The following is a 22,074-nucleotide window of genomic DNA, read 5'->3' as shown; positions in this document are numbered from 1 at the left end:
GTGAGCTCAGCAGGTACTGACGTTGGAGCTGGGGTGATGGAACCGTGTGCCAGGAAAAGGAAAAATAAAAATAAAATAAAAAAAGACCCTAAAGATCCCCAGGGCCAAAGGGAAAAAAATTCCTGAAGTGTTAGTTCATCACTGGGAAGCAAACTGAACTCTACTGGGGCAGCCTGTGTGTGCCTTTCAAAGCAGAAAGCTCTGCTTCAAACCCTCCTGATAACTGATTTCCATTTCTCATTCCTGTGACCTGCAGACTGGATTAAAAAGCACTATTGATTTTAATTTTTTTCTGTTTATTTTTGGCTTTTTTTTTTTTTTTTTTTTTTTCCTGGAACTTGCAAAATCAGCCCTGAGCAAACCTGCTTTGCTTTCCCAACAGCACTGGGTGAAAGCACTTGACTTGAAATTCAGTGATGGGAGCTGCAGCTGACCTATTTTCTGCATGTTTTTCTGCCAAGGGTAGAAGAAGCATTTTTACATTTAAAGGTTCTCCTCAGTATGAAGGCTGTGGGATCATTTGTCTGTTAAAAGTGTCCAGAATGAAAAGCACTTGCTGAAAATGGCCGTGGCACCAGTTGCACCAATTTTTCTTTCATTATAAAGACCTCCCTATTTTTCCTCAGTGACAGATTGCTTCTCCCTGTTGTCACATCACTTTTTCCATGTCCCCCAGCCCAAATGCAGTGGAGAGGGTTAAAGTTTTGTGCCTGGTGTCAGCCAGCTGAGGAACATGGCCAGGAAATTTCCTGATTCCAGCTCAAAAATAGCCTCAGATTCACTCTGAGAGAGAGAAGGGACCGAAGGTTTGAAGCGGTTCTTGGTTGCAGTCAGTTGGGTTTTTTAATTATCCAAGCACACAACAAAAATCCACCACTGTGCCTCAAACAAGATGAAATGAGTTAAAGAAAAGAGGTTTTACTCTGTTTTACACCCAAAAGTTTTTTCCAAACGATGTGGGACTGCTGTGGTTAGGGGTTGTAGGGTGGGTGCTTAAACTTGATGATCTGAGAGCTCTTTTCCAACCTTGATGATTTTATTCTGGTTCTGGTCCTCAGCCATGGTGCAGCATCACCCTGGATGAGCTCTGCTGAGTTTTGGGATGACTCTGCCCTGCAGTGTGAGGGACCTGTTGGGATGCTCTCTTCTCAGCACCATCATTAACCCCTCTAATTAATAATGCTTCCGAGCCCTGCGCCATCACTCCTGCTCCTCCTCTGCTCCCTTCCAGCTTTTAGCAGCCAAGGAGGTGAGTCCAATTGGATACTTACAGCCAAGGAGGTGGGTCCAGTTGGATATTTGGAGCCAGTGCTGGATGCAGCCAGACCCTGGCCTGACACCACCCCTGCAGGAGCACTGGAGCTCTACTAAAATCACACCACACCACGATTTTTCCCTGCTCTCAGTCCTTCTCCTCCCGTTTTCAGAAGGCAAAGGACATCACTCCTGGCTGGAGTGGTGCTGAGCTTTTCCCCCAGCTCCATCCCAGGCCAGGTTGATGTGGTTTGGTGGCATCTCAGCATCTCCTGGGTGACAGTGATGCTGGTTTGGGGGCTGGCTCTGCAGCTGCTTGTGATTTTCCCACCGTCACACTGCTGATCCTCACCCTGGGCCCACTCCAGAGGTGGAGCTGAAGGAAATTCCTTCCAGCTGCTTGAGGTCCTGGCTTCACTTTTCATTTGGGGTTCACAAAGGGGGCTTCTTTGGGTGTCTGTGAGTTAAAATCAGGCTTCTCTTGCTGCTTTTTAAACACCTGGAAAAATCTTTTTGTTTTTAAAACACTATCCTAAGAGACATACCCAGGAAATAATCCTTATGGTGTGAATTTATAGCATGAAGGAATACCATGCTCCTCAGTGCAATGTGGGGCATTTCAGGAAGGTCTTGTCAGCTGCTCAGAGTTTAACTTTCACCTGAGTTAATAACAATTTTGGTTAAACCTGTATAAAACCCACTGCAGCCTTGCATGATGCCTTTGAAACCTGAGACCCCTTCACGCCTGCTGGAAATCTTTCCCAGAAAATATTTCACCCTGGAGTTTGGCCACAGCCTGGAATTTCTTTTTTTTTCTGAGATTCCCAGGTTCAATCAGGCTTTAGGAACCTGCCTCTGGAGTTTTTAGAGCTCAATATTTCCTGGAGATGAGTTGGCTTCACCCACTTGACCAGTGGGATGCTGGGACCACCACCACCTCCGTCCAGTTTTCCCAGTTGATGGCTCAGGAGGTTCAGACCTCCTGAGGTTTGTGTTGAATCCCTGTGGAAGAAGTTGTTCATGTGAGAAACATAAGTTAAATCCCTCTGAAAATGGGATTTTATATATGACAGCAGAGACTGAAACCACCCCACAGCATGAGCTGTGTTTAGGTGTGATGCCTGGTGCTCGATGGCCCCTTTATGCACTGGTGTTGCAAATAAATAATGATAAAATCTAAATAAAACCCCCAAGCAGCTGCTTTTAATAAGTTAAACCCCGTGAAGGAGTGCAGGGGTCAAATCCACCTGGCAAGGCAGCAGGAAAGAAAAAACCTGAGGCTTTCAGCCAGCTGATGATGCTTGTGGCATCACCTGCAGTAAATTGGTGCCATTCCTGCCTTACTCCCCTCCTCCCTGCCTCAGTTTCTCTGCCTGTAAGAAGTTAATTGCCTCCTTTATTGATCCCTTGGCAATCTCCTGATGGTTGGCCCCACTTATTAAGCTCATTAAGTGCTTGTGATGATTAGAAGAGGGATTATTTTGGCTAGGTGGCTTATTTAGGTTTGCCCTTAATAGCCTGACTTGTAATCAAAGTGCTGTGGAGCTAATGCTGACCTGTAACACTTCCTGACTCCTTGATATGCCATTAACCACAACCTGGCTCTTAATTAAAGCTCCTTTTTGTAGTGGTTGGAAGCAACAGGGATGGGCTCAGCCCCAGGTGGTGGGTTTGTTGGAGGGTGTGACAAAGGAGGAGGCACAGAGCTGGGGTCAGTCTGCTTTGTGGTGTTGCCATCCTCAGCCCCATCACGAGGACACCAGTGTTCCCTTTTGGTTTGGCAAGCTTGTTGCACTGTTAAATAAATACCCCCCAGTTCCCTCCCTGCTGCAGCCTGGGAAAATCAGATTTTTCTCTCCTGTGCTTGAGCCAAAAGGGAGTTTGATATATAATATATATATATTTATCACTTATATAACAATAACAATATATATATATTGTTTCCAACTTGTCATATATACAATATATTCCAGTAAGAGGTATCACAATATGTATATATATTGGAAGAAATATACCTATATATGTTTACTTTTTTATCTGCTGTCTTCTAACTTAAATCTGCTGCCCCTCATCCTGTCACTCCAAGCCACTCTTTGATCTCTGTCAGCACAGCAGGTTCATTTTTCAGGTGAGGAGGAGGTCAGCATTTTCCTTCCTTTCCCCCCCCCAGCCCCACACTGCAGGGAGGGTCTCATCCAGCCCCTGGGAAATCCCAATTTCTGGGGTACCATCTCCCTTTCCTCCAGGCAGCTGCTGTCCCCCCCATCCCAGGTGCTGTGGGACCTGCTGGGGGTGCTGAGGGGCATCTTCCTGCTCTGAAATGCCATGGAGAGAGCAACAGGGAGGCTTTTGTTCTGCACCAGAAACTTTCTGTCCTTCTTTATGGCTTCTTTTTTATTTCTTTTGGCTGCGCTCTCGCAAATCTGAAGCAGATTAAAACACAGCTCCTTCCCCCACCCCACTCCCCTAATAAAAAAAACCCCAGCCCCAGAGCTTGGCTGCTTAAAATCATCAGATTTCAGTGAAGTCTTTCAAAGTTAACAGTTTCCTGGATCCTCTGCAGGCTAACTTCTTTTTTCCCCTCTAAGCCATAATGTTTCTCAGCTGTTGCAGTGGTAGGAGGGAGGACAAGGGGAGCTCCAATGTGGGGAAGGTTATTTCATGCAGAGGTTGGATGAGTCTGATGTGGGACTCACTGGACTTGCACTGTAGGGGACCAGAGTATTGTCCCCCTGATGTGTGGAAGGTGGAGAGGTCACGGCTGCATTGGGGATGTCCTTTTGGGGCAAAATATGAAAGAAATGGTGCTGCTGGAAGAGGAGAGTAGGCTGCTGTGGCTGGGATGGAGCTCCAGTTCTCCCCACCAGTGGTGTGCTGGGGGCTCTGGTGGTTTGTACCTTCCACCATGGGCATGGGAGTCAGTGGAAGAGCTGCGTGGCTTGGCTGGACCTGATTTTAAGGAGTTTTTTCTGGCTCGATGGGATTTTCTGCTCTAAATCCAGCCTGGATCTGCTTTACCTCTGGATCTACCTTCCTTATCTCTGCTTTCAAGCTTGGTCTGCTGCAACGTCTGGTGGGAGAGCTGAACCAAAGCCCCTGGCTCTGGTAAGAAGATCCTCAAAACTTAAAGGAACTATAAAGTAATATAAATTAGGAGTGTGGTGCTGCTTGGCTTGCTGCTTCTTCTCCAAGAGTGATCTCTCCTTTCTTGCAAAAAATCTCCTGAAGCTTTCCCATACGGAGGACGTTTGAGGTTTTTTTCTTGGGCGGCTGAGGAGCTGGAACTGGCCAAGCTTGGCCAACACCAGTGACTACCAACACAAGCCTGAGGGCAGGTAGGGACAGCCACAGCCTCATCCCCCCAGCAGAAACATCCTCTGCTGTGTGACCATGACCGAGGGGAGAGCCTCTGAACCCTCTAAAAATCCCTTTGACCCCACAAACGGCGCGGAGACGAAAAGCAAACCCAACGCTGAGCCGTGCGGTAACTCCGCCGGAGCTGGGAACAAAGGTTTGGGGGCTGGTTTGGGTTTTTTTAAAAATCTATTTGCAAAGCAAACCAGCTCGGCTGAGTGGAGCAAGCATTGGTGGAGCAGCATGAGCTGCTGGGTTGTTGCTGTGCTATAAAATCCTCTCCCCAGCAGTGCCCACAGGGGGGGTGGTGGTGTCAGCTCCCCGCGCTCTTGTAGCGTTTCCACGTTGACCGGGAGAGTTTCTGAACATGCGTGGTGCTCTCTGAAGGCTTTAATCAAATCCAGGCTTTACCAGAAATTGCCTTGAAACTTCCAGTGAGCCCAGGAAACAGAAAGCAGCCGGAGAGAGGAGGCTCTCGGGTGGGCACTGGGCACCCAAGGAGATGCTGCCTCCAGCCAGGAGGGTGTGGGCGAGGGGCTAGCAGCTGGGATGAGAGGTGAGTCTGCTCCCAACCTGTAGACATAAGATGGCAGGATGGAGGAAAACCCAGTGGGTTCTGCAGGAAAGGGAGAATGGAGATCCAGGAGTGAGGATGCTGCTTGGACACTCAGAGGATGGTTTAATTTTTGGAGCATCACTCCCCTGCATGTTCGGGTCCAGGTCCTGTGGTTCCCCCGCTGTCTTCTCATCCCATGCAAAACTGGGAGTCATGTAATTAATGAGCCATCAAGAACTCCCTGCTCTAGGGGAGGGTTTTGTTATACCTTGGTAGTTTTATTTGGGAAGTGGGGTTCAGACTGCAGGTACTTCCTCTGCTCATTGTGAAATTTATTTGCACCCTGGGTCCAGCCCTCTCCTGTGGGCAGAAAGTAAAAAAAAAAAAAAAGCGTATTTTTAAACTTCCTTTTCTTAGCTGGGGGTGAGTGAACTTTATGCCTGGCCAGAGATGGCTGCAATCATTCATGGGTGAACGGCTCAGAGAATGATTACAACAGAAAGGAATATGAAGGAGGAAAAAATATCTATTTGTGCTTTCCAGTTAAAGGTTTTGAGGGGTCAGACAGCGAGGGGGTTTTACGGCGATACCGAGACTGGTTTTCTGCCTGGCTCCTAAAAAGCACTCCATAAGGATTGTTGTAACACCAGTGTCCCGTGTGATGAATCATAAAACCAAAACCACGAGAAGGATGATACACTGGAGTCATTATCCCAGGCAGCTGCTCGTGTTTTAATTGGGTCTCTCCAAGGGGAGGGAGGTTTTGGTCACGCGTCCCAGATGTCAGCAGCCAAAGTCTTTGCGTCTCCTGCTCACGGTTGCCTTGGGGGTTTTTGCTGGGGGGGAAGCAGGAACAGAGCTGAAAAATGCCCTTAAATCACCCAACCCAGATCTCACATCTTAAACCAAACTTCTTTTATGACCTTTCTGATTTCTCAGTGGCACTGGGGGATAGGAATGTCCTTGTCCTCTCCTTTCTGCTGGGGATGTGGTGGGAGCCTGTTGAACCCGCGCCCGTTCGTGCGTGTGCTGAATAGTTTTGGAGGGGGGAATTTCTAGAGAATGAGGAATTGGTCTTGGAAACTGCAGGGAAGGAAAACCTGCCTTGCTGCAAGGCTTTGGGGCTGCTTTCAGTATTTTGGCCAAATTAATGAGGGGCTTTGCAGTTAATTAATGAGGAACTGCAGTTGGAGGTGCTCAGACACAAAGCCCCGCTGTCTGTCTGATGTGTTTAACTCAAAGGAGGATGTGTGTAGGGAAGAGGGGAAAAGAGCTGGAGGGGAAGCTCACAGCAGGAGAAGAAAAATCCCAGCCTTGGCTGAGCCAGCCCTGCTTTGTTTTCAGGGTCACCGAGCTGGGGGCTCAGATTCAGGCAAAGATTCTTTCACCCTGGGGGGTGAGGAGTGAGAAGACGTGCTGCTGGCTGCCCTCTCCATCCCCTCTGCCTGCCTTTGGAGGGTCCTTTGGTCTGGGAAGAGCATCCCATGCTGCCAGAGGAGCCTCACATCCCTGTGTTTTTTTTTTCCCTGTCTCTGCAGCCTACCCATGAGCTCGGACTTCCAGCATTACAGTTTCAGGATGCCGAACATCGGGTTCCAGAACCTGCCTCTCAACATATACATTGTGGTTTTTGGCACAGCCATCTTCGTCTTCATCCTCAGTTTGCTCTTCTGTTGCTACTTGATCAGGTAAGAGAACACTCCCTGATGTGCCCCCTGCAGTGGTTTAACTTCCCCTCACCATCCAAGAATTTACTCAGCCCTGCAGTGTCAGACCCAAGGCTCATCCCTGATAGAGCCAACAGACCCGGTGTGTACACAGCGAGTCCTGAAGATCTTGGGAGCTTCCAGTCCCACAGGGTCTTTATTCCATTACCTGCCTCCAAACCAGGAGGCAGCTTTCTGTGTGTGACATTATCTGCTTCAAAACCAGGAGGCAGCTTTCTGTGTGTGACATTATCTGCTTCAAAACCAGGAGGCAGCTTTCTGTCTGTGCTCAGGCAGAGTGTGGAAAACACGGTCGGCTTCTCAAAAAGACTTAAAAAAAGAGATGGTTTATGGTTCCTGCTTTCTGCTCAATGTTTCAACACATTTCCCCCTTTAATGAGTAACTTGTGTACTGTGTGCTTAAGAAATGTTTATTACCTGCCCCCTTTGTTATTGTACACAAATTGCTCATTCAACAGTGCAGTTTGGAGATTAATGATGCAGAGGTGATTTGTTCAGCTGAGCAGTGGGCAGTGGGAGGTTTAAAGGTTGTTCCAGTCTGGGGCTTCTTTTAATTATTTTATGAGCCACTAGGGAGAGAGTGGGGGCTACTAATTGGGAGGAGAAAGTCTTCCACCTTGAGGGAAAGGGAAAGGTAAGCAGGGAAAAACAAGTGATGAGGATGAATTGTGCTGATAACCCAGCTGTGCCTGTCCACACAAGCAGGAGCAGAGACCATCACTGTGCCAGCAGCAGCTGCTGAAATCCTGGGTGCTCAGAGCTCCCCTGTCACTTTGCAGAAGAGCTTTTCCATCCCTTTTCCTTCCCCTCTGGATTTTTGGATTGCCCCAGACCCCTGCTAGCTCTGCATACATTGCATCCCTTCCCTCTGTCCCCATAAGTCACACTCCTGGTCTCTCCTTGCACCAAGGAGGCTGCATCTGACTGGCTCACAGCAGCCAGTCCTTCCAGGCTTTTTATTTATTATTGCCTTGCTTTTGTAGACCAGGAAAGCAAAATTTCTGTGCCACCTTTTAAATAATTGATAATTTCCACCTCTTTTCAACTCTATATGAAGCAAAGCCTCTTAAAACATGCAGGTGAGACCAAACCCAGGCTTACCCAGGGGTGACTTGAACTGCCTGGCCATCATCTCTTCACCTTTGCCCACAATTATATAGAAGAAAAAATTGTCTGAAGGTGCAACACATCTGCCCACCCTGCAGGAATAGATCAAGATCCTCCCCAACCAGGAGATTTGCATCTCAGTGTTTGATGTTAACAATGTCTGTTCTGGGATATTGCATCTGCCTTCAGTGTTTGCATTCAAACTGGGACACCAGCAGGAGGGGACACAAAAAAAAAAAAAAATAAAATTAGGCAGCTGGTGTTCTGAAGGCTCAAGGACTTGTTTTGCCCAGATTGAGCTTGAATCTATATGGCTGGCTTGCAAAATGAAGAGGTGTTTGGGCTTTCAGAGTATTTTCCTGAGCACTGGGTCTTGCTGGGTGTGTTCTGCCCCAAAGAAGAAATAACAAGTAGTAATGTCTGGAAGATCAAGCCAGAAAATCTGTAAATTTAGAAGTTAGAGGCGTGTTGTAAGTGAGAGGGTGAGTAACCATTGAAAGAAGCCAGCAAGGAAAGTGGCAAGTCCTCTGTCTCTTCATGTCTTCAAATCAAGACAGGACTCCTTTCTGGATGAGCTGATTTGGCTTCCATTCCCAGGAGAAATGAAGTGCTGTTTAATGAGCTATGATAGATGGGAGCTTGGATTAGATCATCTAATGATCCCTAAACTCTACAGAGACTTTATAAATTGCTCTTCAAACCACCACACACACCCCCTCAGTTCTGTTATTACTCTCCTTCTCCCTCTTCCTCTTCCTCTTCCTCTTCCTTTCCTTTTCCTTCTCCCTCTCCCTTTCCTTTTCCCTCTCCCTCTCCCTCTCCCTCTCCCTCTCCCTCTCCCTCTCCCTCTCCCTCTCCCTCTCCCTCTCCCTCTCCCTCTCCCTCTCCCTCTCCCTCTCCCTCATCTCTTCTGATTCCCACAACTGCAAATATTTGGCAAATAACAAGCAGAGCTCATGACACCACCCTCCAAGCTCTGCTTCCCATCTCCTGCTCCAGATCAGAGCATCTCTTGGAGCCCTCCTCCTCCACTTTCCCAGGCTGGAGAAGCATCCAGAGTGCAGAGCAGCCAATATCTGGTTTATTTACCCCAAATCTCAGAGCTGATGGCATTAAATAAAGGACGTGGCTGGGAAGAAGGGGGCACGTGGGCTCTGCTTTTCAGCTGTGTCACTACAGAGCACACTGCCCTCTCCAAGAGGAGGGAGAGGGGATGTTTTCCTGTGGGCTGGCTCAAAACCAGAGCCTGATAGGAACTTCAGCCAAAAAATCCAAGCAAAGATCATCACCAGACAGGGGAATCTCAAGCTCTGCTGTTACTGCAAAGCATGTGGGTACAAAGCATGGGTGTCACCCTCACTGCTGCTGCCTCTGCTTGGGGAAATATAATACTAATACTAATAATAACAATAATACTACTACTACTACTAATAATAATAATAAAAGGGAAGGAAAAGGAAATTAAATTTTTGCAGGTGGCCATTCGTGTCTGATCCCTGTGGAATCCATGAAAGTTCCCAAAACACTTCAGGAGGATGCTGAGCCCAACAGTGCTGGAAGGAAGGAAAGGAAAGAAAGGAAAGAAAGGAAAGAAAGGAAAGAAAGGAAAGGAAGGAAGGAAGGAAGGAAGGAAGGAAGGAAGGAAGGAAGGAAGGAAGGAAGGAAGGAAGGAAGGAAGGAAGGAAGGAAGGAAGGAAGGAAGGAAGGAAGGAAGGAAGGAAGGAAGGAAGGAAGGAAGGAAGGAAGGAAGGAAGGAAGGAAGGAAGGAAGGAAGGAAGGAAGGAAAGGAAGGAAGGAAGGAAGGAAATGGAATAAGGGAGAAAAGGAAGGAAAGGGAGGGAGGAATGTAAGGAGAATAAGGAAGGAAGAAATGAAGGAAGGAAAGAAGGAAAAGATTGGAAAGGAAGGAAGGAAAGGAAGGGAAGGAAGGGAATAAGGAAGGAAGGAAAACATTGGAAAAGAAGGAAGGAAAGGAAGGAAGGAAAATACCCAGCTTTCCAATACCCAGCACCACAGCACCCTCCCCACCCCTGTTCCTCTTAGGCCACCCTTGAGCAGCTCAAGATCTGCAGGAGGCACAGGGACATAGCTCTTAAAAATGCCCTTTTTTATAGGGCTGTTTCCTTCTGCCTTCAAACCTGCCAGGATCAAATGCAGTGGTTGGGTTTGCAGAGCCCCAGGAGCCCATCCAGGCTGGGGAGATGATGGGGTGAAGAGCCAGCCCCAGCACTTTCCTACTCTAAAGCCCCAAATTAGCAGATCTTGGAGGTAAACCTGCAAAAAGTTTTTCCTGCTGCATTTTCTTTACTTGCTGTAGATGATTCAATGTCACCCAGAGTAAGAGGGTGCTCCTTGTCCTTCAGGAGGCTTGGAGAGCTTGGGAAGGGATCATAAAATCCAGGAGTTATTAAATTCAGGGCCAGGCACCATCTCCAGCCCCACGCTGGCTTTCCAGAGGCTGTGTGGTCCTTTCTCTGAATCAACCATCTGCCAGAAATTCCTCCAGAGTCACAGCTCTTGACATGAGGTGGATGAAGCCCTGGATCTGAGGGGGAACAACACTTCCCAGGATCTGGGGTCTCATTACAGCAGCTGCACTCAGGCTGACCAGGATCCATCTGCCTCAGGATCTTTTGGCTTTGAAGGGAAATCATGGAGTGGAGATGGAGCTCACACACTTCAAGACCACACGTGCTCGTGTTCTTCCCCTTCACCTTCAGGGAGTTTTGGGTTTTTTTTTTTATTTGGCAAACTCCCCATGTAGCTCAGCACCAACTCTTGTGTCACCCACCCTCTGATGGCACAGAGCTGCACAGAGCCAGGTGCTGGCTGCTTCCCCATCCCTGGTCCAGAGGCCCCAGCACCTTGTTCTTCTCAACACCTTCCCTCTGCTGGCTTTGCCTGACCCAGCCCAACATCTCAGCAGCCACTGGGGCTCTGTCAGATGCTTTTTCCCCCTGCTTGGGAGAGTTTTTTCCCCTCCTGTGTGCTCTCCAGCATCTTGCTCTGCCCCAGCTGTGTTTCATAAGCAGTTTCCCAGCCTCTGGGATCCCTGTGGATCAGGCTGGTTCCATCCTGTTTTCTCCATTGTTCCTGCAGCTTCTGCTCGGGGTGGTGAGCAGAAAGGATGGAGGGTTGGAGGGATGCAACCCCAGCCTTCTCCTTCCTGCCTGCTCAAGCTTTAGCCCTGGCCCTGCAGGCAGCTTCCCTGCCAGACAGCATCTTTAGAGGGGGAAGGATGCTCCCTGCTAAATCAGGATTTTTCATCCAGTTTATCAACCCTCTCTGCAGCATTCAAGTGCATTTTTACTCATTCCTCAAAACTTCTAAGGCCCATGATGTTTTGCAGGGGGTGTTTTCAGGCAAAAAAAAAAAAAAAAAAAAAAGGGCAGGGATCAATTTATCCATCCTACTTTTACAACTCACCAGAAAGTCCCTGAGAACTCAGGGTGAAATGTCCTGGGTTTGAGACAACCCCCAGAATATTTTTGAAGGAGTGAAGTCACAGGCAAGGGGATTTCCCAACTGAACTCAGACTCCAGCTGGGCTGGGGAAAATATTCCTACCACTCCCCAAGCCCTGCAGACACACACTGACATCTTTTTAAAGCCCTTGGCCAATTCTTTCACCTCCATCATTTCCCTCTCATTTCACTAAATGCCATTTCTTGCCATGTTATTTTTTATACAAATGCATTTATTTTAGGAGAATAATCAGCCCCTGACCAGCTGATGCCTGCAGAGCTTCCCAGCAGGCTGTGGGACAAGGGCTGCTGCTTGTTCTGCTGTGGGGAGATGTTTTATTTATAAGAGTTTGAACTGAAAACTGTGGAGGGATGTGATGTGGTTTTGTGTTTTTGCTGGTTTGCTCCATCCTCAGGAATGGGAACAAATGCTCCCACCCCTAGAGGGGAGTCTGGAAAGGGAGGGAACAGACCTGGCCTTTTTTTTCTCCTGATCTCAGATTCCTGCTGCCACCATGGCAGGAATTTTTGGAATTGGTTCACCCCCTCCATCACTTGATTTCATCCAGGAATGGATGTTATTGGTGGGGAAAAAAATCCCTTCAGAGCCCCAAAACTGTGCTGAGCACAGTGGCTTGAAAAAATAGTTGAGAGCAAGCAGTTTATAAGCCTGATTTTGCTCCACCATGGCATTGGCTTCAGCCTCAGACCCTTCCCCAGGACAGGGCACTCCCTGGGGCATGGCTTGGGCTTGTCACCCCCTGATTTACCAGAGGTTAAGATAAAGGTTTCCCTGAGGTTTTTGGCAGCTCTCTGGTTATTAAACTGCCCCCTGCTCTGTGATAAGAAGGAAGACATCCCATTGCTTCTCCTCCAAAGCTTTCTTTGGATAAACACCCATCCTTTGCTTGCTCAGCCAGGCAGTGGTCTGTTGGTGAATGCTTGGATTGGATATTAGGAAAAAAATTCTTTACTGAAGGAGCTGGTCAGGCCCTGGCAGTGGTGGAGTCCCCATCCCTGGAGGTGTTTAAAAAACGTGGCACTTCAGGATGTGGTGGTGTTGGGTTGGTGGTTGGACTTGGTGATCTTGAAGGTCTTTTCCAGCTGTAATGATTCTGTGATTCCTGAGAGTCTGGGAGGCACAAGCAGCATTTTTGAATACAAGAGAGAAAGCTGTGGTTGAGGAGGAACCCAGCATCACCCAAGCAGCATGAGGGGGCTTCTGAGCAGGGAGTTCTCCTTCCTCATCCTTGCTTAGGGATGAATCCCAACACCCATGGATTGGAGGGAGGTGCCAGGTCCAGCCTGGAAGCTGTTGGCAGCAGAAATGGTTGGAAACTGGGGGTATTTTGGGAGCTTCTGATGGACTCAGCAGCTTTTGTTGGTGGTAACAGCACAGGTGGTGCTGTTCATAAAATGGTGTTTAAAAAATGTGGCACTTCAGGACATGGTGGTGTTGGGTTGGTGGTTGGACTTGATGATCTTGAAGGTCTTTTCCAGCTGTAATGATTCTGTGATTCCTGAGAGTCTGGGAGGCACAAGCAGCATTTTTGAACCCAAGAGAGAAAGCTGTGGTTGAGGAGGAACCCAGCATCACCCAAGCAGCATGAGGGGGCTTCTGAGCAGGGAGTTCTCCTTCCTCATCCTTGCTTAGGGATGAATCCCAACACCCATGGATTGGAGGGAGGTGCCAGGTCCAGCCTGGAAGTTGTTGGCAGGATAAGTAGTTGGAAACTGGGGGTATTTTGGGAGCTTCTGATGGACTCAGCAGCTTTTGTTGGTGTTAACAGCACAGGTGGTGCTGTTCAAAAAATGGTGTTCAGGACATGTGGCACTTCAGGACATGGTGGTGTTGGGTTGGTGGTTGGACTTGGTGATCTTGAAGGTCTTTTCCAGCTGTAAAGATTCTGTGATTCCTGAGAGTCTGGGAGGCACAAGCAGCATTTTTGAATCCAAGAAAAAGCATCACCCAAGCAGCATGAGGGGGCTTCTGAGCAGGGAGTTCTCCTTCCTCATCCTTGTTGAGGATGAATCCCAACAACCAAGGCTTGGATGGAGGTGCCAGGTCCAGCCTGGAAGTTGTTGGCAGCAGAAATGTTTGGAAACTGGGGGTATTTTGGGAGCTTCTGATGGACTCAGCAGCTTTTGGTGGTGGTAACAGCACAGGTGGTGCTGTTCAAAAAATGGTGTTCAGGACATGTGGCACTTACATCAGGACATGGTGGTGTTGGGTTGGTGGTTGGACTTGGTGGTCTTGAAGGTTTTTTCCAGCTGTAATGATTCTGTGATTCCTGAGTGTCTGGGAGGCACAAGCAGCATTTTTGAATCAGAGAGAAAGCTGTGGTTGAGGAGGAACCCAGCATCACCCAAGCAGCATGAGGGGGCTTCTGAGCAGGGAGTTCTCCTTCCTCATCCTTGCTTAGGGATGAATCCCAACACCCATGGATTGTAGGGAGGTGCCAGGTCCAGCCTGGAAGCTGTTGGCAGCAGAAATGGTTGGAAACTGGGGGTATTTTGGGAGCTTCTGATGGACTCAGCAGCTTTTGTTGGTGGTAACAGCACAGGTGGTGCCTTTGTGGGGAATTAGGGAAGTCAGAGGAGGAAAATGGGAGGAGGTTGTGCTCTTCTGGATGGAGACACTTCCCTTCCCAGCTTCCCTTCCCAGTCTGGCTGTTGCTTAAATGCATGGGTTTGTGGGACCAGTCTTGTTTCTGAAATGACAAATTAAAAAGAAGATTAAATTTGGAAAGGAGGGAAATGAAACGTGGGCATTGATTGATTGATTGATTGATTGATTTTGGCCAGATTTCATCTTTCCTCTGTTTTTGATTGCAGGCTCAGGCATCAAGCACACAAAGAGCTCTATGCCTACAAACAGGTGAGAAGATAAATCCTCTGGGATAGAGGAGGAGATCCCCATGGGAGGGTTTTGCTGCAAACACTGATGTGTCCTGACCCTCACCCTCTGTCTTGCAGGTGATACTCAAGGAAAAGGTGAAGGAGCTGAACCTACACGAGGTGAGTTCATCCCTTGGGACCCCCTCACCCTCCTCTTCCTCAGCCTGGGGAGCAGAGGGGGGGCTGGCAACATTATTATTAATTATTACTCCAATTTCCAATCTTATTTTTTATGTCTCACATCATTATTCTTTACTGCACTGTTATTATTTAATGCACTGGTTTAATATTTGCTGTTTCCATTATTATTATCACTGGGATAAAAAGCTCTGGGTGAAAGGTGGAGGCAGATTCAGGCTGGGCTGTTTATAAACCATGGCACTGGATGGTTCTGTCCCCTCCAGCACTGCCACCACCCCAGCACATCCCTGCCCTGCCAGGATTTAACAGAAATCCAGGATAAACACACCCTGCCCAGGCTTCTGCCCCTCCAGCTTTCCAGGGAAGAGCAGGCTGGGAGAGGCAGGCAAAGGGGCCTCTGCTTGGATGGCTTAACAATTAAACCCCCTTTTTTCCAACCCCAAAACCAGGAAGGCTTTTCCCTCAGCTTTAGGAGGAGGGCAGAGCCTGTGACAGCTGCAAAAGCAAAGCCCTGGAAGACTTTGAAGTTCAACTTTGCATTTAAACTTCTCATTTAAACTTGTTTTAAACTCTGCCAGCCACTGCCCCATCCCCACCATCCAGGTGTAGAAGCAGCTCCTGGCTGGCTTCCTCTCCATGAACCAGTTATGAGGATTTCCAGAGGCTGGAACATGGCTTGGATTAATGTTGTTACCCTAATCCACCTCTGCCTTCTTGCTCTGAGAGGTTTAAAGCCCTTGAGTTTTTCTCCTCAGGTTTCCAGGCTCTCTGGGGCCTCAGTGTCCCTATTTACAGACTTTTTTTTTTTTTTTTTTTCTGCTGAAGTTGAGCAGGAATCTGCTGGAACTTCCAACCCAGCCTGGATTTATTTCCCCTAATGACAACAAAAATGCCCACAAGCATCCTGGACACCAGTCCACCTGGCTGTTAAATACCAGCTCCATTTCTTTCTAAAAGCTTTATTTATTTTATTTTTTTCTTCAAATCCCCTGGAGCAGAGCAGCAAGAGCCCATCCCACCTTTCATCCTCACCCTCTGCCAACCGAGGGGTGAAATCCTGAGGGCAGGAGGGCAGCAGAGGGGTTATTTCTGGTCCCCTGGCATTAAACTGACTTGCAGCAGGTTTTTGGGGTTTTTTTGCCAGCACACAGACTTAAAACCAGGGTGAGCTTCTGATCTTAGGGGGGGATTTGGGAACCCTCCCTCCTCCTCCATCCCCTCTGCTCCCTGCTCTCCCAGCCCCAATTCTTTCAGGGAGGAAAAGGGATCAGTGGGGAGGGGGACAGAGCAGCTCAAGCTCTTCCCTGGCATTCAGAAAAAAAGATTTTTCCCCATCTCCCTCTAAAACATCCCATTTGGGCATCTGGATTTTGGTATTTACAGTAAAAGAGTTCTGGAAAGCAGAGCAGGAGGAGGGGGAAGGATTTTGCAACATCCCAGGGAGGCTGCCAAGGCTCAGCTGGAGTTTTGTGGAGGGGAAAGTCCCCACCGAGCTCTTCAGCTCCCATCTTTCTGGCTTCGTTTCCCCTCTTTTGGGGTTTGTTTTTTTTTTCCTTTTTTTTTTTTTTTTTTTCCCCTTTGTTTGTTTTTCTTTCTCCATTCACGCCTCCTCTCCCAGCCCTTCACGTGGCTCAGGGTGTGTGTGTTCCTCGGGGACTGATCCCAGCGTTTGCTCCTTCGATTAAAAAAAAAAAAAAAAAAAAAGAAAAACAAAAAGAAAAGGGGAAAAAAAAAAAGAAAAAAAGTCTCGGAAAGGCTTTTGGGTGGCTGGAAAATATCACAGCCTTCCCAGGAAAGCCGGGAGCCTCCCACGGAGCTCGCCAGTCGCCTGCCTCACCCCCAGGGATTTTTGGCAGCTTGTTTCAGGCTGCTGGAGACTCCCAAGCCAGGAGGACTGGGGGGGAAAAAAAAAATCCATAAAACATCCAGGAAGATCCAGAAAGTGTCAGGAAAACCTGGTGGCTTGGGAGAAGGGAAATTCAGCTGGTTTTTTTGGTTTGTTTTTTTTTTTTACCTGCTGGGAAGACAGGCTCTGCTTCCCAGTCCTGATCTTTTTCCTGTTCCCAGTTATCCCTGTGGATTCATCTCCCAGCATCCCAAAACATCCCAATAGGTCAAAAATATTTATTTTGCTGCTCTGAGGTCCCTTCCACTGGGAAGGGAAGACCCCAGCCCCAAGCAGTGAGCTCTGGGAAGGCTTTAGGGGGGCATTTCAACCCTCTCTGGGGTGCAGAAAACCTCCCAAACTTTTGTAAAGCAGCTGCTGGGTCAAACCCAGAGGGTTTAGAGTGAAAGAGGGGCCCTTTTTTTTCTCCAGCCTGTGGCAAGAACCAGGGAAAAAGTTGGAAACACAGCTTAGGGGGAAGGTTGGAGGTTTTTGGGGTTTTTTTTTGCTTTTTTTTTTGGCTTGCCAGCAGCTGACTCGGGGCCTCCTCTCCTCTTTTCCAGATCTGTGCTGTTTGCTTGGAGGAATTCAAGCCCAAGGATGAGCTGGGGATCTGTCCCTGCAAACATGCCTTCCACAGAAAGTAAGTGTGCCCTGAACCCTCTGCTCACCCCAATTCCAGGGGAAAAGGAAGGAATTACAGCCAAAAAAAAAAAAAAAAATCACCTATGGAATGAACTGGAGTGTCTGGAGCAGCACAGGGAGCAGGCAAAGCCACTTCACTTTTTATAAAAATATATATATATATCTACACACACAGGCTGCATGTGCTCCAAAATCCATGTAGAGATTTGTGTGTGTGGTTTATATAGTTACAGATATAAAATTTGTGTATTTCCATACCTGAAATTTATAGATAATTATAAAATAGGTATAAAATAGAAGCACAGGACAAGGAGCCAAGGTCACAGCCCTGAGCCTGTTGTTGTCTGGGGGTGTTTGGACTTGTAGCTTGAACCTGGAGTTGACCTTGAGGATCCTCATGGATCTTTCCCTCACTCCATGATCCATGAAGAATGTACATATAGAGAGTTTATAGATATGTATTTTATAAAAAATGGAAAAATGTGCTTATATATATATAATATATATTATGTATCTGCTTGTAAAATAGATACAAATATATTTACATACACAAAAGTGAAAATATCTCTATAAACACAAAAGATATCTATGAATATCTGCATTTTATAAATATATCTATAAAAGGCACATATAAATATATCTGACATACTGTAGATATATATAAAAGGTATATATTGTATATAGGGTATATTCTATATAAATAAACAAATTTTTCTATATTATTCTATATAAATAAACACATTTTTCCATTTTTTTATAAAATACATCTGTATAAAATCTAAATATGCACACTTAATACCTAAAATATGTGCTACATACACATTTATTTTTATGTGTGTATATTACTTTTGATACAATTGCACATTATTTTAGATACATCTATACACCCAAAATTCACATCCACTAAAAATTCACACCAGCACTTAAAAAAATACCCTGAAAACATTCAAAAGCCCCCTAAATGTTGAACCCAACCTGTGGCAGCACCCCCAGGGAGGTGACACCAGACCCAACCTGGGCTCCCCCCATCCCTCCCACCCCACCCAGGGGGGTGCGGGCGGCACCGAGCTGGGGGTGCAGGGGCTTTGCATCCCCCTTCCTCTTCCTCCTCACCCCCTCCCTGTGTCTCTGTCCCCCTCCCCAGGTGCCTCATCAAGTGGCTGGAGGTCCGTAAGGTCTGTCCCCTCTGCAACATGCCAGTCCTGCAGCTGGCCCAGCTCCACAGCAAACAGGACCCGGGACCCCCCCAGGGACCCCTCCCCGGCGCCGAGAACATCGTATAGCTCTGCCCTGCCCCTGCCAGGGACTGACTGCCCCCCCGGGGACACGGGGACAACCAAAGCACTATGGCACCAGCACCAAGGGACAGGAGAGGACGCAGGTGACCGGGCGGGGGGCTCGGAGCACTTTAGGGAGGGACAAAACCCCGTGGGCTGCAGCCGAAGGACCCCGCGCCCCAAAAACCTCCCCGCGCCCAGCCGGGCCGGGGTGAAGGCTCTGTCCCTCCAGCCTGGGCTCTGTCCCTTTCCGGGGTCTTAGGGTCCTCAAAAGGTGCCCTGCAGGACATCCTTCTTCCAGCACATCCCTTCTCCAGCCATGGGAAGCAGCCTGGGGCGGGACTGAACCGAACCGAACCGCCCGCCAGCACCCGCGGCATCCCGGTACAATTCCCAGCCCAGCTGCCCTTCCCCCCTCTCCCCCCCCCCCACAAAAAACGCCTTCAGAATCCATGCCCCAAATCCAAGGAGAGATCCTGGAGCACCACGTTGGGCCCTGCCCCATCCTCGTTGCCATTACTTCACGGGGTTGCCTTTTCCTTGGCAATTCCCAGCTGGAAAATTGGGTCTCAGCCCCTCCCTCCCGGGGTCGGAGCTGCGGAGCCTGAAAGGGCTAAGAGGGGTAGGGGGGAGGGGGTTGGGGTCACCCCCAGGATGGGTGGGGTGGGCTTTGGGGTGGTCACCCCCCTCCTGGGTGTGCTGGGCTACCTCATGGATCCCCTGATGGGCACCATCCTGGTGGCAACCATCAGCCACCACCTCCAGACCATGGCACGGGGTGGTGGGACGGGAGTTGGGGGGGGGGCAGGCAAAAACTCCTCTCTTTTGGGTTCATCCAGCACTTCCAGCCTCACCCCGGGGACCAGAGGGGGGGTCTGGGTGAGGGACTCTTTGCCAAACACCCCAAAACCCACAAAAAAAAAGCTGCTGGGGGGGGTGTGTGGGCTGTGCCACCCCCTCACCTCTCCCACCACCTCACCGGGCAAATCCGGGCACCGTAGCAAACGCCCTGAAAACTTTGAAACTCCCTTTATTATATATTTTTTTTTTTTTTTCTGGAAGGGAAGGGGGTGTCAGTATTACCACAGCAGCAGCTTTCCTGACCCTCCCAGCCCACCCTGGGGGTCGTGTGTGTCCCCCTCTTCTCCTGTAAATACCCCCGAGGCTGTTTCTGGAGCCTCTCAGATGTGTTTGTACACTACGGATTCTGCAGCAGAATATTTTTTTAAAAATTGGCTGTGAGGGGGGGTTGGGTGTTGGGTTTTTTTTTTGTTTGTTTGTTTGTTTGGGGGTTTTGTTTTCTTTTGTTTGTTTTTTGGGGGGTTTTGTTGTTTTTCTTTTTGTAAGCTATATTTTTGTATATTTAATTGCTATTTTGGAACCCTAATAATGCGACTTTTTTTGCTAATCACACTATTCTTAAGGAAAAAAAAAAAAAAAAAGAAAAAAAAAACCAAAAAAAAAAGAAAAAACCCCACAAACACAACAGAAAACCAAAACGGTTTGCATGTGGATTTGACTTGAAATGTAAATAAAAAGCAGGTTTTTTGGAAGAGGGGCTGTGTTTGCAGAGATGGGGGGGACTGCACCCTCCATAAGGAAATGCCAGCACCCAGTGTCACCCACCCGTGTCACCCAGTGGGCTGGGACCCCCTGGGCCACTCTGTGTCCAGGTCTGGGTGTGGGGAACCTGGAAAATGGGCAGGTTTGGGACTGGGGGGTCCCAGTGTCTCCCTGCAGCCCTCAGCAGAACATTGGGGTTGGGGGAACCACCCCAACACACCCTGGAAATCCCCCGGCCTTGGGGGATTCAACCAAATGGGTGGAAAAAAAAAAAATCCCCTTTTTTCTCCTCACAGAGCTTCCCACCCCACCCTTGGGATGCTGAGGATGTGCCAGGTTTTGATCCCTTCAGAAACCTGGAGTGGAGAAACCTTCTCTTGTCCTTCTGTCCCCTGTCCTGCTGTCCCTTGTCCTGCTGTCCCCTGTCCTGCTGTCCCCTGTTCTTCTGTCCCCTGTCCTGCTGTCCCCTGTCCTGCTGTCCCCTGTCCTTCTGTCCCCTGTCCTGCTGTCCCATCCTGCTGTCCCCTGTCCTGCTGTCCCCTGTCCTTCTGTCCCCTGTCCTTCTGTCCCCTGTCCTGCTGTCCCCTGTCCTGCTGTCCCTTGTCCTGCTGTCCCCTGTCCTGCCATCCCTTGTCCTGCTGTCCCATCCTGCTGTCCCCTGTCCTGCTGTCCCCTGTCCTGCTGTCCCCTGTCCTGCTGTCCCATCCTGCTGTCCCTTGTCCTTCTGTCCCCTGTCCTTCTGTCCCCTGTCCTTCTGTCCCATCCTGCCATCCCTTGTCCTGCCATCCCTTGTCCTGATGTCCCCCATCCTGCTGTCCCATCCTGCTGTCCCCTGCTGCCCTCTAGTGCACACTGCACCCCCAAATCTGGGTGCTGGGGGCAGCTTCACCCCTGGAGAGGGTCCCCTTCACCTTCTCCAGGAGGAAAAAGAAGGAGTCAGCTTCTTGCTGCCCCCCCCAAGTCACCCTGGGGTCACCCAGACATCAAGGTGTCCCTGCAGCAGCCATCACCACCAGAGGAGTCTTTATCGACCCCTAAATTGCTGCAATTTGCCCTGAAATGATGCTGGAAACTTCCAGAGTGGAGTGGTCTGTGCTGGGAGAGTCAGAACTGGTTCAGAGCCTGGTTTTAAGGTTTCTGGTCAGCAATGTCACAGCTGCCAAACTCCTGAGATCAGAGCAGGCAGGGAGTGGGGAATCATCAAGTTATTTTTTTGATAAGCTCCTAAAATCAACTGAAAGGACCCCATTTCACCACCGTGTTCTTGACGCCTCTTCAGATCAAGGTTCACTCAGCCCTTTGCTCAGAAGAAGAAGAAGCAAACGAGAGAAAAGTTTCTTGTCTATAAAAATAACTGTAGAACTTTATTACAAGAAGAAAAAAAAAAAGCCCACAATTTACAAAAAAAAAAAAAAAAAAAAAAAAAAAAAAAAGCATGCAGTACACCAGGGAGTTTGGTGCCTGGACCACCAGGACCACACCAGGATCCAGGACCACACTGGATCTACTCAAAATCCACAGGAAAAGGAGTTCAGAGACACAAAAGGAAGAGCAGGAATCCCATGGGATGCTGCTCCCAGGGACACTGAGGCTGCTGCAGAGGCTCCTCAGCTCTCCACACCTTCCCTCCACCCAACAAAACCATTTCCAGGTGGATTTTTCCCTCCATTGTTCTTCAGCTCCCAAGGGATCCCATTATTAATGAACAAAAATCACCTCCTGGGTGTTGGAAGGGGTCAGGGGGGGTTTTCACCCCCTCCCCACATCCTTGTGGTCCCTTCAGGAATGATTCAACCTCATGGGGCAAAGCAGGTCTGGGGAAAAGGACATTTCCAAACCCAAAGTTTGTTTGGAATTTTCCAGGAGTCAAACCAGAGCCTGAGTTTTGACCTGGCTGAAAGGGTTCAGTGCTCTGTGTTACCTTTTGTGTGGGAGAGCTAAAAGTCACACCAGGAAAACTTCCAAGCAGTGATTCCAAAGTGGAGCTGGCTTTAACATTCCTGTCTGGAGAACCTTTTGGGTGATCCCACAAGAAATGAAGAATAAAGGAGGGCTCAGCTGCAACAGATCCCAACCAGGGTGCCCCCAGAAGCTGTGGCTGCCCCATCCCTGGCAGTGTTGAAGGTTGGATGGGGCTTGGAGCACCCTGGGCTGGTGGGAGGTGTCCCTGCCCATGGCAGGGGGTGGGATTGGATGGTTTTGTA

General features: G+C 48.7%; 1 protein-coding gene across 6 annotated transcripts in view; it reads left to right on the top strand.

The window, feature by feature from the left end:
* Positions 1-18,481, top strand: part of RNF24 (ring finger protein 24) — a 30,101-nt gene extending 11,620 nt beyond the window's left edge. For 4 of the 6 annotated variants that reach the window (XM_071753170.1, XM_071753171.1, XM_071753174.1 and 1 more), the window contains 5 exons: positions 6,703-6,852; positions 14,297-14,339; positions 14,438-14,479; positions 16,949-17,028; positions 18,175-18,481. In XM_071753170.1, coding sequence (XP_071609271.1) covers positions 6,710-6,852; positions 14,297-14,339; positions 14,438-14,479; positions 16,949-17,028; positions 18,175-18,313 — 447 coding nt within the window. In that variant the 5' untranslated portion in view covers positions 6,703-6,709 and the 3' untranslated portion in view covers positions 18,314-18,481. Of the gene's footprint in view, positions 1-1,058; positions 1,250-5,052; positions 5,165-6,702; positions 6,853-14,296; positions 14,340-14,437; positions 14,480-16,948; positions 17,029-18,174 lie in introns of those variants that run through there. The other 2 variants (XM_071753173.1, XM_071753175.1) reach the window with 2 other exon arrangements.
* Positions 18,482-22,074: the final 3,593 nt, after the last annotated feature.

This window comes from Heliangelus exortis, chromosome 10, assembly GCF_036169615.1.
Source record: "Heliangelus exortis chromosome 10, bHelExo1.hap1, whole genome shotgun sequence".
Classification (NCBI taxonomy): domain Eukaryota; kingdom Metazoa; phylum Chordata; class Aves; order Apodiformes; family Trochilidae; genus Heliangelus; species Heliangelus exortis.
Note: the sequence above shows the minus strand (reverse complement) of the source record. Positions and strands in the feature narration are given on the sequence as shown.